This window comes from Notechis scutatus, chromosome 3 (assembly GCF_049901735.1).
Source record: "Notechis scutatus isolate UNSWTSFEM ecotype Mainland chromosome 3, rNotScu1.2, whole genome shotgun sequence".
Lineage (NCBI taxonomy): Eukaryota > Metazoa > Chordata > Lepidosauria > Squamata > Elapidae > Notechis > Notechis scutatus.
In genome coordinates, this window is record NC_142011.1 from 12,092,345 (window position 1) to 12,104,883 (window position 12,539).

At 41.7% G+C, this 12,539-nt stretch overlaps 1 protein-coding gene across 3 annotated transcripts in view; it reads right to left on the minus strand.

The window, feature by feature from the left end:
• CDH4 (cadherin 4) overlaps positions 1-12,539 on the minus strand; it is a 1,066,699-nt gene that overhangs the window by 74,710 nt on the left and 979,450 nt on the right. For all 3 annotated transcript variants that reach the window (XM_087959221.1, XM_087959220.1, XM_087959222.1), the window contains one exon: positions 8,267-8,404. In XM_087959221.1, the coding sequence (XP_087815347.1) occupies positions 8,267-8,404 (138 nt within the window). The remainder of the gene's footprint in view (positions 1-8,266; positions 8,405-12,539) is intronic.

Sequence of the window (12,539 nt, forward strand, 5' to 3'; positions counted from 1 at the left end):
GGACTACCTATATAGCACAGATCCTGACTCCTGGTTATTATTATTTTTATGTCTTTTATACATAGGCAAGATCTGATCATATTTTCCCCAAAAAAGTAAACTATCCCTAAGTAATGAAATCCAGCATTAGCTGATTCTTTTAACAGAGGTAAGGTATAAACAAAGTTAACTTTTTTTTTCCTTTAAAGAAAATAATTGCGCAGATAAGATTTAATATGTTGCTCATCAGAAGTTGGTACAAATGAATCCTGAGCTGGTTTAATTCTTTGAGCATCACAGACTGCGAGATATATATGCGCACAGATTTATGTAATAAGATAATTAGTTCTTTATCTTTCTTATACAGGCATAACTTTCTATTTGATAAACAGCTGTGGGGATATGACTGAACTCGCTGCTTCAGTCAGGCGATCATTTCTGTCAAAATTATCAGCCACAGGCAGCATCAGTGCTCAGAGACTATTCCTTAAATTGATTGTTCTCGATTGCAGAATTTCTGATTTAGCGCGTGGCATTTATAAGGAGCTGTCTCTTTTTCCCAATAGGAATTATTTCAAATTATTTCCACAAATCTATTTATAATCGTAGCCAAGACAATAATCTAGAGCCAGAATCAGCGCCGATGTTATATTTCCTGAGTGAAAAAAAAAATACAGGGAGGCCTTGACTTATGATAGCAAGAAAGGTCGAAATTTCCACTGACAGTTGTTAAGTGAGCTTTGCCCCATTTTACAACCTTTCTTGCCACAGGTGTTAAGTGAATCATCGCAGTTGTTAAAGTTAGTAATACAGCTGTTGAGTGAATCTGGTTTTCCTGTTGATTTTGCTCCTCAGAAGGTCACAAAAGGTGATCACGGGAGGTAGGACATTGCAACCGTTATTAATACATGCCAGTTGCCAAGCAACTGAATTTTGTTCACGTGAGCACGGAGATGCTGCAACTGTTTTAAATATGAAAAACAGACCTAAGTCCCTATTTTTGATGCCGCTGGAACTTCGAATGGTCACTAAACTAATGGTGTAAATTTGGACCACCCTGTTTATAAACAAGTCCATATGGGGAAAAATTCTAGACCTAGAAAACCTAGAACTACGCCGCCTTCGGTCCGATCTAAGTATAGTATATAAAATCATACATTGCAATGTCCTACCTGTCAATGAATACTTCGGCTTCAACCATAACAACACAAGAGCAAACAATAGATACAAACTCAAGGTTAATTGCACTAAACTTGATTGCAGGAAATACGACTTCAGCAACAGAGTGGTCAATGTCTGGAATACTCTACCTGACTCTGTGGTTTCTTCCCCAAACCCCAAAAACTTTAACCTTAGACCGTCTACTAATGACCTCACCCCTTTCCTAAGAGATCTGTAGGGGGGCATGCATAAGCACACCAATGTGCCTACCGTCACTGTCCTATTGTTTCTTTTATTTTTCTTATATGTATCCATGTATTCATAACTATGTTTTTACTTATACCTATTATCTTGTAAGCAATTGACAAAATAAATAAATAAATATTATTCCCACTTAGACTTATATACTGCTTCACAGTGCTTTACAGTCCTCTCTAAGTGGTTTACAGAGACAGACTATTGCCCTCAACAATCTGGGTCTTCATTTTATCCACCTCGGAAGGATGGAAGGCTGAGTCAACCTTGAGCTTGGTGAGATTCGAACTGCCAAATTACAGGCAGCTGGCAGGCAGCAGAAGTAGCCTGCAGTACCGCATTCTAACCACTGCGCCACCACGGCTCTTAGGCTAAAAATGTTGAGATGGCTGCCATGATTGTATGTTTGAAGAAAAGTCCCTTTTTTATTTATGTGGCACACATAACACATGAAAAAAAAAAGAACAAGGCTTCCGTTGTGTGGCTCTATCTGCCATATTGACTTTTCTGAGCCTCCATGGATGCCTCTGGCCCTCTAATTTCCTCTGCTGTCATCCTGCTTTGAGCTGAAGCAATAATTCCTGCTGTGGAGCACGCAGACTGTAGCAGCAATGCATGGTTATGTCCTTTTGCAATACATTTTTATCTTAAAACTATTAAGTCTCCAACTATTTTCTGTGATTGACAGGTAATTTAAGAACACGACGAGAGACGCTTTCGGGTGCTTTAGTGCCAAATTTGAGTCCTTGATTTCTTTTTCTTTTTTTCTGGCACTGCTCTTGACACAGCACTCCCTCGCTATTGTTTGGGTGGGGTGGAGAGCATCTTTTCTGCTGTAACTCAGGGCACAAGTGTTTTAAATCACCATCTAGCTTGGTACAAGTTCGGAGTTTACATTCTTTCCATTAAGAAAATGCTAAATCTTTGCTGTACAGGTAGTCCTTGACCTAGGATTACAATTTGTAAGAGGAGAGAATTTCTATTGCTAAGCAAGATAGGGGTTAAGTGAGTTGCACCCGATTTTACAAACTCTTTTGCAAAAGTTGTTAAACAAGACACTGCAGTTAATTGAATCACATGGGCATTGAGGGAATCCAACCTAGAACAGAATAATAGAGTTGGAAGGGACCTTGAGGTCTTCTCTTCCAGCACTCTACTCAAGCAGGAAACCATATGCCATTCAGACAAGTGGTTGGAGCATCTACAACTTCTGGAGGCAAGTCGCCCCACTGATTGATTGTTTTCTCTCTCTCAGGAAATTCCTCCTTATTTCTAAGTTGCTTTTATCCTTGATTAGTTTCCATCCATTGCTTCTTGTCCTGCCTTCAGGTGCTTTGGAGAACAGATTGATTGCTTCTTCTTTGTGGCAGCCCCTTAGTTAGTTGAACACTGCTGTCATGTTTCTCCTACTCCTTCTTTTCACTAGATTAGACATACCCAGTTCCTGTAACTCTTCTTTGTATGTTTTAGTCTCCAGTCCCCTCATCATCTTTGTTGTTCTTCTCTGCACTCTTTCTAGAGTCTCAATATTCCTTTTTTATATTTTGGCGATGAAAACTGGATGCAATATTCCAAGTGGGGTCTTACCAAGGCTTCCCTCATTACTTTTGTTTGTGATAAACCAACTGGGAACTTCAGAATGTTTATCCATTGGATGCAAGAAGAATTGATCAAGTCTAACATTGTCCATTCTGCACTTTTACCATATGCCTTGCCAAACATCAAAATTTCCTTTGCTTTTCTATTGATTTAACACATTTATATCCTGAGCATGTTTTTTTCATGAATATCAAACCAGCATTCTCAGATGGTCTCCACCTGAGTAGACCTATTGACCTGTTGAACTTCAGTTTCGAAATTCCATCCTAGGGCTGCTTGTCCAATGATAATATTTAGTTTCTAAAGCCCCCCTATGTTTTCCTTATGGTTTTAATAATTGCATTATTTGCTTCAAGAATAACAAAATAATATGGGCGTAGAACTGCCAGTCTTGTGTGCTGGGAGGCATTGAAACGCGACAGGAATTCATTATTGAGAAGAAGATTATCTCTGCATTTTTAGTCCAGAGAAAAGTAAAAAGTTGAATTTATTAGTGCTTTACGTGATAATATTCCACACAGTCTAAGTCGGTGTTTCTCAACCTTGGCAACTTGAAGAGGTGTGGATTTCAACTCCCAGAATTTCCCAGCCATCATGCTGTAATTTCACACACTGGCGGCGCCTCAGTAATTCTGAGAATTGAAATCTACAAATCTTCAAATTGCCAAGGTCAAGAAACATCGGTCTATATCCTCTTCTCAGCACAGCTACCTTAGGTTCTCTGCCAACCTTGCAGTGGTGGGATTCAAATTTTTTTACTGCCGGTTCTGTGGCATGGCTTGGTGGGTGTGGCAGGGAAAGGATACTGTAAAATCTCCATTTCCACCCCACTCCTGGGGGAAGGTTACTGCAAAATCCCATTCCTTTCCCACCCCACTAACCTGTTTTCCAGCTCCGTTCTCCTGTGCAGGGCAACAAAAGAAGACCCAGCCAATCAGCTGGGACTCAGGAGGCGGAGAATAGATGGGGGTGGGGCCAGTCAGAGGTGGTATTTGCTTGTTCTCCGAACTACTCAAAATGTCCGCTACCGGTTCTCCAGAACTGGTCAGAACCTGCTGAATACCACTTCTGCAACCTTGGATAAATATCTGGAGAAGGTCTTGAAGAATCTAGTCCAAAGTTCTTCTCAGTGACAGTATGCATACAGGTAGCACTCAACTTACAACAGTTCATTTAGTGACTGTCCAAATTTATTACCGGACTGAAAAAATTACAACTGTTGCAGTAACCTCACGGTCATACTATATAATCAAAATTGGGATGCTCGGCAATTGATTCATATTTATGACGGCTGCAATGTTCCGGAATCAGGTGGTCACTTTTTGCAATTTTCTTTACAAGCAAAGTCATTGAGAAAGGCAGATTCATTTAATAACCATGTTACTAACTTAATAACTCCAGTGATTCACTTAATACCTGCGGTGAGAAAAGTTGTAAAATGAGACAAATAAAATCACTTAACAAATATTTACGTATGGACAGAAATTTTGGGCTCCATTGTGATCAAAGGCTACCTTTGCCTACTGCATCGCTAACAGATGACTGTCCAACCTTTGCTTGAAAACCTCCAGCAGGACAGAATTCACATCATTATAATTGACTCCATTGTCTAACTACCCTTACTGTAAAGAAAGTTAGTATGAACCTTCAACCAAAATCTTTAATTTTGAATTTAAGGTGGTCTCTGCGATAACAAAGAGTAGGGACCTACCCTTTTCTCTGTGGTAGGTTTTCAGGTTTTTGGAGAAGGCTATTGTGTCCCATTGAAATCACAGGCTGAAGTGCATTGTGTAAACCCCAAAGGTGCTTTTTCAGAAAGCAGTTTTTACTTTCTTTCTTTGAAGATGTTTTGCTTCTCATCCAAGAAACTTCTTCAGCTCTGACTGGATGGTGTGAAAGGGAAGGATTTATATTCCTTGCAGACAGCTGGTCATTTGCATTCTTTTAGTCATTGAGGCCACATTTAGAGAGTCATTGAGCCCTTATTCTTCAATAGTGAAGCGACACAGGCCAGAAAACATCCTACAGCCAAGAAGGCTCCACAGCTATTTGCACTACTCAGGTGACCCTGAGGACATAGATAAACCATCAAATAGCCTTAACAACTCTCTAAAAGAATACAAATGACCAGCTGTCTGCAAGGAATATAAATCCTTCCACCATCCCCCCCCATCCAGTCAGAGCTGAAGAAGCTTCTTGGATGAGAAGCAAAGCGTCTTCAAAGAAAAACAACAAGAAGAAAGCCCATTTGCCTCCTGAAAAAGCACCTTTGGGACAACCATGACTTGGATGACTGAGAATCTCCACAGACTTTTTGCATTGTGTAAAGTATTCCTAGGAATTTTATTTGGCGTCATTCTGATAGTGAAACCCAGTCTTCTATTATTCCTTACGTGCAAAAATATAACAATGTCTAGTGATTGCTTGATGAGGCAAGATATTTTCTTTGGAAAGTAAATAATTGAAAATTAATTGAGAATGGCAGAGATCTTTAGAGGTTGGTACAGTGGGATAAAGTGTCTCAAAATACCATAGAAGACACTTCAGATTTTCAATATTTGAAATCATTAGCTATACATTTTACACTGAAAGCAGTAAGATTCATGTTAAAAAATATTTGTTTTCTGAGAGACAAGCATTATTTACATTCATACTGCCAGATAAGTAAGTAAAACTAGCATTTGTGCATTTGATATGAATTGTCCTTTTTAATTTTTTACGACCTTCCTTCCTTCCTTCCTTCCTTCCTTCCTTCCTTCCTTCCTTCCTTCCTTCCTTCCTTCCTTCCTCCCTCCCTCCCTCCCTCCCTCCCTCCCTCCCTCCTTCCCTCCCTTTTCCATTGGCTAATTGCAATAAAATATATCAGATTTAAATACTAGCAAGGGTAAACTTTCCTTACATTACACCCAAGAAGTACATGGATTTCCACAAACTGTTGATAAACATTTAAACTTCTATGTATTAGTGCAGTATCTTTGACAAGAATGTATGAACATACAGTAAATATTAAAAAATAATATAACCACTAGATGTCACCACATTTCACTCAAATAAAAGAACAAAGAAAACTCCTTTGATCTTTGCTAACCTGTCTTTTAAAACTTGCCCTCTTACCTTCCAAACTACTGCAAGCACTAGATACTCGAGGAAGTTCAGATTGACATGAAAGGAATGGTTTTACACTCCATAGTAAGAGCCAATGAAGTGACAGGGTTACTTAGAGCATTGAAGTATACTATCTTCACGAGGCATGGTGTGCACAATTTTGTTCCATCATAGAATAATCTACCGTTCTCTGGAATGTTCTTTCTTCTCAGAAGGGAAAGTTCTTCCAAACTCCCTTCATGATACTTGTGGGAAGTTTTATATCAAAATACAACTAATCCTTGAGTTACAACAGTTCATTTATTGACCATTCAAAGTTACAAGGTCACTGAAGAAGGTGACTTATGACCGTTTTTCACACTTACCACCGTTGCAGTCTCCCTTTGGTCACATGATCAAAATTCAGATGCTTAAAAATTGACTCATATTTATGAAGGTTGCAATGTTTTGGGGTCATGTGATCCCTTTTTGCGACCTTTTGACAAAAAAAGTCAATGGAGAAGCCAGATTCATTTAACAACCATGTTACTAATATAACAATGGCAGTGATTCACTTAACACCTGTGGCAAGAAAGATGATAAAATGAGGCAAAACTCACTTAATAACTGTCTCATTTAGCAATGGAATTTTTGGGCTCAGTTGTGGTCAATTGTTATTCTGTTTTTGTTCTGTTACATCTAATGAGACCAAGAAGAAGGACCTTCTCCGTGGTAACTCTCTCCCTGTAGATTATCAACCCTGCAGAGAAATTATTGTCTCTCACTTTGATAGTCTTCTGGGAGGCCCCAAAGACCTGATTTTGCCAACAGGCCTGAGAACCCCAGGATGATATGGAATCCATCAATTGGTTTGTTTGACTGTCGTCACCAGAAGGTCGGTGAGTTTTCACTGGATTTTGTATTTGGAGTTTCACTTCTATAAGCCATCCGAGATCAACATGCGTGAGTTGGGTGGCTGTATGAACAAATAAAGCTTTTGTGTAATATAGTTTCTGAGCATCTTCTTGCCCTCTGTGTACGTTTGGGAGACAAGCTACTTCAACTGAGTCCAATTTCGACGTGCAACTTGAAGTAAGCTGACTGAGCCATAACTGTAGACCATATTGTCCCAAAGGTGCTTTTTTTTTTTTTTTCAAGAGGCAACTGGACTTCCTGGTTTTTCTTTGAAGACGTTTCACTTCTGATCCAAGAAGCTTCTGCAGCTCTGACTGCACAGTGAAGAATAGAAGGATCCAGTCTTGGATCCAGTCGAAGCTGAAGAAGCTTCTTGGATGAGAAGAGAAACATTTTCATTTCAGAAAGTCCAGTTGCCTCTTGAAGCCATGACCTAGATGACTGAGAGTCTCCATAGACATGTAGACCAGAGGTGGTATTCAGCAGGTTCTGACCAGTTCTGGAGAACCAGTAGCAGAAATTTTGAGTAGTTCAGAGAACCAGCAAATACTACCTCTGACTGGCCCCACCTCCATCTATTCTCTGCCTCCCGATCTGCCTCCCGATCACCCTGCACAGGAGAACAGAGCTGGAATGCAGGTTACTGGGGTGGGAAGGGAATGGGAATTTTACAGTATCCTCCCCCTGCCACACCTGCAAAGCCACGCCCACCAAGCCACACCCACCAAGCCATGTCCACAGAACCAGTAGTAAAATTTTTTGAATCCCACCACTGATGTAGACCATAGACCAGACCTAGGCGGTACGAACAAAAGCTTCCCTTGGCTAAAGCGGTTATGCTTTGCTTTGGCCTGGCATTTTAATAAGTTGCATCAACGAGTTTCAGCCCTTCGCACACATTGTGCAAAAGAGAAGATCAAAGGTGATATTGATGTCTTCTGTGGAAAAACTCTGAGAGGAAAAAATCAACTCTTGTCACAGAGAGGCAAAAGCTGTGATATTTTTTTGGCGCTATCCCTCTGCTTGACTCCTACCTGCCATTTTTCACTGCCTCAGGACAAAGTAGTAGCCAGATAGCTGTGTTTGGTCATGAATCATTTTTCTCACAGCCTCTCTCCATTTTTATTTGCTGAAAATCTCCGTTACTCCGTTATCTGTCAAGTGCTCCCTATCTGCTAAGCCAGCAAACAAGAGACAAAGCCATATCAAATGCCCATGAATTACAAACACGCTGTGCGTCCATAGATCATTGCGCTGATGTATTGATACTTACGGTGCTGCTAGTGAATTCGGGTGGGTTGTCGTTCACATCTGTCACCATAATGATTGCTGTCGCTGTGTTCGAGAGACCGTAGTTAAGGTTTCCTTCCATATCGGTGGCCTGAATGATGACTGTGTATTGCTGAACTTTCTGGAAACAAAAGAGAAAAAGGAGACAAGAATGCATGATGTAAAATAGTATTTTATTCTTTTCCCGTTGCCAAGTGCAAATCTATGGAGAACTATTCCTAAAATTTCTTAGGAACAAGTTTTCTTTCGCAATGTTGTTTCTTCCCAAAGTGATACAGGTAATCCTGATTTGCAACCGTTCATTTAATGATGTTTCAAACCACACTAAATTGTGGACCATATATAATTGCAGGAATTGGGCATGGCTAGTCCAGTGAAAAAAAGGACTAGGGGGTGACATGATAGCAGTATTCCAATATTTGAGGGGCTGCCGTAAAGAAGAGGGAGTCAAGCTATTCTCCAAAGCACCTGAAGGCAGGACAAGAAGCAATGAATGGAAACCAATCAAGGAGAGAAGCAATCTAGAATTAAGAAGCAATTTCCTGAGAGTTAGAACAATTAACCAGTGGGATGACTTTCCTTCAGGAGTTGTGCGTGCTCCAGCACTGGTGGCTTTTAAGAAGAAACTGGACAGGCACTTCTTTGGAATGGTATAGGGTGGTTAAGTAGCAGGTTGGACTAGAAGACCTTCAAGATCCCTTCCAACTCTGTTATTCTGAAAAAAAGTGACTAATGGTTGTTTTTCACACTTACAATTGTTGCAGCATCCTCATGGAGGATAAAACGATCAATGACAGTGGTTTGTCAAAAAAGGTGCTACCGAATTTCTATTTTTTTTGCCACCATAGACTGAAATGGATCTCCAAAAGGGATCTGGTGTGGGGGGAATTTATCTTTCTCAGCTGCTGGCAAAAATGAAATATAGTAAAAAAGTGACCTGTTTTCATTCAGAGCCAGTGCAGAGGTGGTGTTCAGCAGGTTCTGACCAGTTCTGGAGAACCGATGGCAGAACTTTTGAGGAGTTCGGAGAACCCGCCAATACCACCTCTGATTGGAGATTTTACAGTATCCTTCCCCCCTGCCACGCCCACCAAGCCACGCCCACAGAACCGGTAGTAAAAAATTTTGAATCCCACCACTGAGCTAGTGGGAATACTTGCAATGCTGAACCTCCTGACCTTTGACAAAAATGGTCTTGCAAGAGACACATATTGAAGTAGAATGCAAAGGCATCATCCCTATATAGCAGGGGTGTCAAACTCGGTGGCATCGCACGGTGGCATCGTCACGGTGGCATCGCATGACTTTTTTCCTCTTTGCTAAACCAGGCGTGGGAGTAGCCAGCGCATGACGCATCCAGCCTGTGGGCCACGATTTTGGCAGCCCTCCCCTATAGGATATTTAGCCCAACTGCCTTTAATGGATGGCTTCCTCCCTGAATTTATTAGATCCCTTGGTGAAGTCACCCAGGTTGGAGGTCATTGCTGATATCATGGCAAAGAATTCCAGTGTAAGAAACAGCTCAGTGATCAAACACAGAACAGAAAAAGTCGCCTGGAGCTTGGAAGGTGACAAATGCAAGAGCTGAGGACATGCTGATGACTATTTAGGCATGTATGTATTTATTTATTTGTCAAACATGTACAAGATAACAAGTGTAAGTATGATCATAAACAAAAACAAAGGAAATAAATACAGATAAATGGGGAGGGTAAGACAGAGATGCTAGGCACGCAGGTGTGCTTATGCCCTTATCCCCTTTAAGGACCTTTTAGGAATGGGGGTGAGGTCCACAGTAGACAGTTTGAGGTTGAAGCTGTGAGGGGTTGAGGCTGCAACAATGGAGTCGGGTAGGGTGTTCCAGGTATTGACCACTCTGTTACTGAAGTCAGATAACAGATAATCAGAGTTGGAAGGGACTTTGTAGGTCATCTAGTCCAACCCTCTTCCCAAGCAGGAGACCCTACACCATTTCTGAAAAATGGCAGTCTAATCTCTTCTTGAAAGTCTCAAGAATCTGGAGGCTAAATCATATTGTGAATGGCTAAGGAAATTAGGTATGTTTACCCTAAGTAGGAGGCGGCTTAGGGGAGACATGATAGCCATCTTCCAATACTTGAAGGGCTGCCACAGGGAAGAGTCCATTTGTTCTCCAAAGCACTTGAGGGCAGGACAAGAAGTAATGGGTGCAAGATCATCGGAGGATGATCCAACCTCAAAATAAAGAGGAATTTCCTGATTAATCAATGGAACATTTTGCCTCCTGAAGTTGTGGGTGTTCCATCACTGAAGGTTTTCAAGAAAAGATGGGACAACCCTTTGTCTGAGATACAAACAATCAGAGTTGGAAGGGACCTTGTAGGTCATCTAGGCCAACCCCTTGCCCAAGCAGACCCTACCCCATTTCTGACTGATGGCAGTCCAGTCTCTTCTTAAAAGCTTCCAGTGATGAAACTCACACAACTTCTGAAGGCAACTTCTGTTCCATGGGTTGATTGTTCTCACTGTCAGAAAGTTTCTTCTTATTTCCAGGTTAAATCTCTCCTTGTTCAGTTTCCATCTATTATTTCTTGTCTGGCCTACAGGTGCTTCAGAAAATAGCTTGATCCCTTCCTCTCTTTGGCAGCTCCTCAAATATTGGAGTACTGCTATCATGTCTCCCCTGGTCCTTCTCTTCACTAGACTAGCCAGGCCCAGTTCCTGCAACTGTTCAGTATATGTTTTATCCTACAGTCCCCTAATCATCCTGGTTGCTCTTCTCTGCACGTTTTCTAGAACCTCAACATCTTTTTATAGTGTGGTGACTAAAACTGGATGCAGTACTCTAGGTGTGGTCTTACTAAGGCTTTACAGAATGGTATTAGTACCTCCTTTGATCTTGATTGTATCAAGGTATGAAGACTCCTGTCTTGGGCAGAGAATTGGTCTAGAAGCAGAGGTGGTATTCAGCAGGTTCTGATCAGTTCTGGAGAACCAGTAGCGGAAATTTTGAGTAGTTTGAAAAACTGGCAAATACCACCTCTGACTGGCCCCTCCACAAGAGAACAGAGCTAGAAAGCAGGTTAGCGGGGTGGGGAGGGAATGGAGATTTTGCAGTTTCCTTCCCCTGCTGCGCCCATCAAGCCACGCCCACCAAGCCACACCTACAGAACCGGTAGTAAAAATGTTTGAATCCCACAACTTCTCTAGAAGACCTCAGGGTCCCTTCCAACTCTATGATCCTATGATTCTAAGGCCCTAATGGTGAACCTATGGTACATGTGCCAGAAGTGTCATGCAGAGCCATTTCTCTGGGCATGCCAGCCATTGCCCGTTGCTCTTCCGTGTTCCGGGGCATGCATGCATGCCAGCCAACTGGTCTTTGTGTGCACAGGGGCACCGGAAACCAGAAGAGCAGCCCCCGGCATGCATGTGCGCGTCGGCAGGCTGACCTTTTGGTTTCTGGCGCAAGCATGCACACCATTCATCTGGTCATTGCATGTGCATGCACAACAAAACTGGAAGACCAGTGGCTGGCATGCATGCGCACACCGGAAACTAGAAGCTGCTCTTTTGGTTTCCGGCATTCCCCCGCATGTGCGAGCTCTTGTTTTGGCACTTGGTGCTGAAAAGGTTTGCCAACACTGTTCTAAAGCAATGACAAATCACTTTCCCTCTGCTGTAAAGATCCATCTGTAAAGATCCACAGAAGTTAAGCTCGACTTAAAAGAGATTTTACTATTTTTCTCCCCGCTTAGCATAAGAAAACGAAGAGATCAAGCATTTCTTCTCATTTACACTTGGCAGTTTTCTATTCCATTTTCTTTGCAGCATGACCCCTAAAAAGCAGTCACTAGGTACAGAGGTCATCACTTAGATATTTATCACTTGGAACAACCTGGGACTTTCAGGGCCATTGACTTCTTTGGTCTTGCTGTCTTGCCTCCAGCGAGGGCACTGCAAAGGCAGCTGTCGTCTCTTTGTCAAAAGTAACTCGCAAACTGGTATGTGCTGTTTTGCAAATTGCAATCTGAGCCTCACATTCAGCTGCAAGGGAAGGTCATCCTAGGCTACAGAAATCTCTCAGTAAAGGAAATGGCATTTAACATGACAACACCTTAGCGCAACATAGAACTCTGGCAAAAGGAGACTGCTTAAAGATTGTTCCACCAAACTGCAGCCAACCCCATTTAATGCCACAAAAATTAGCCCTGAATCAGAAATGGGTAAGAACTTATTGCTAGTTAAGAGCCAGAGGGTGGAGTTAAGAGAGCAAC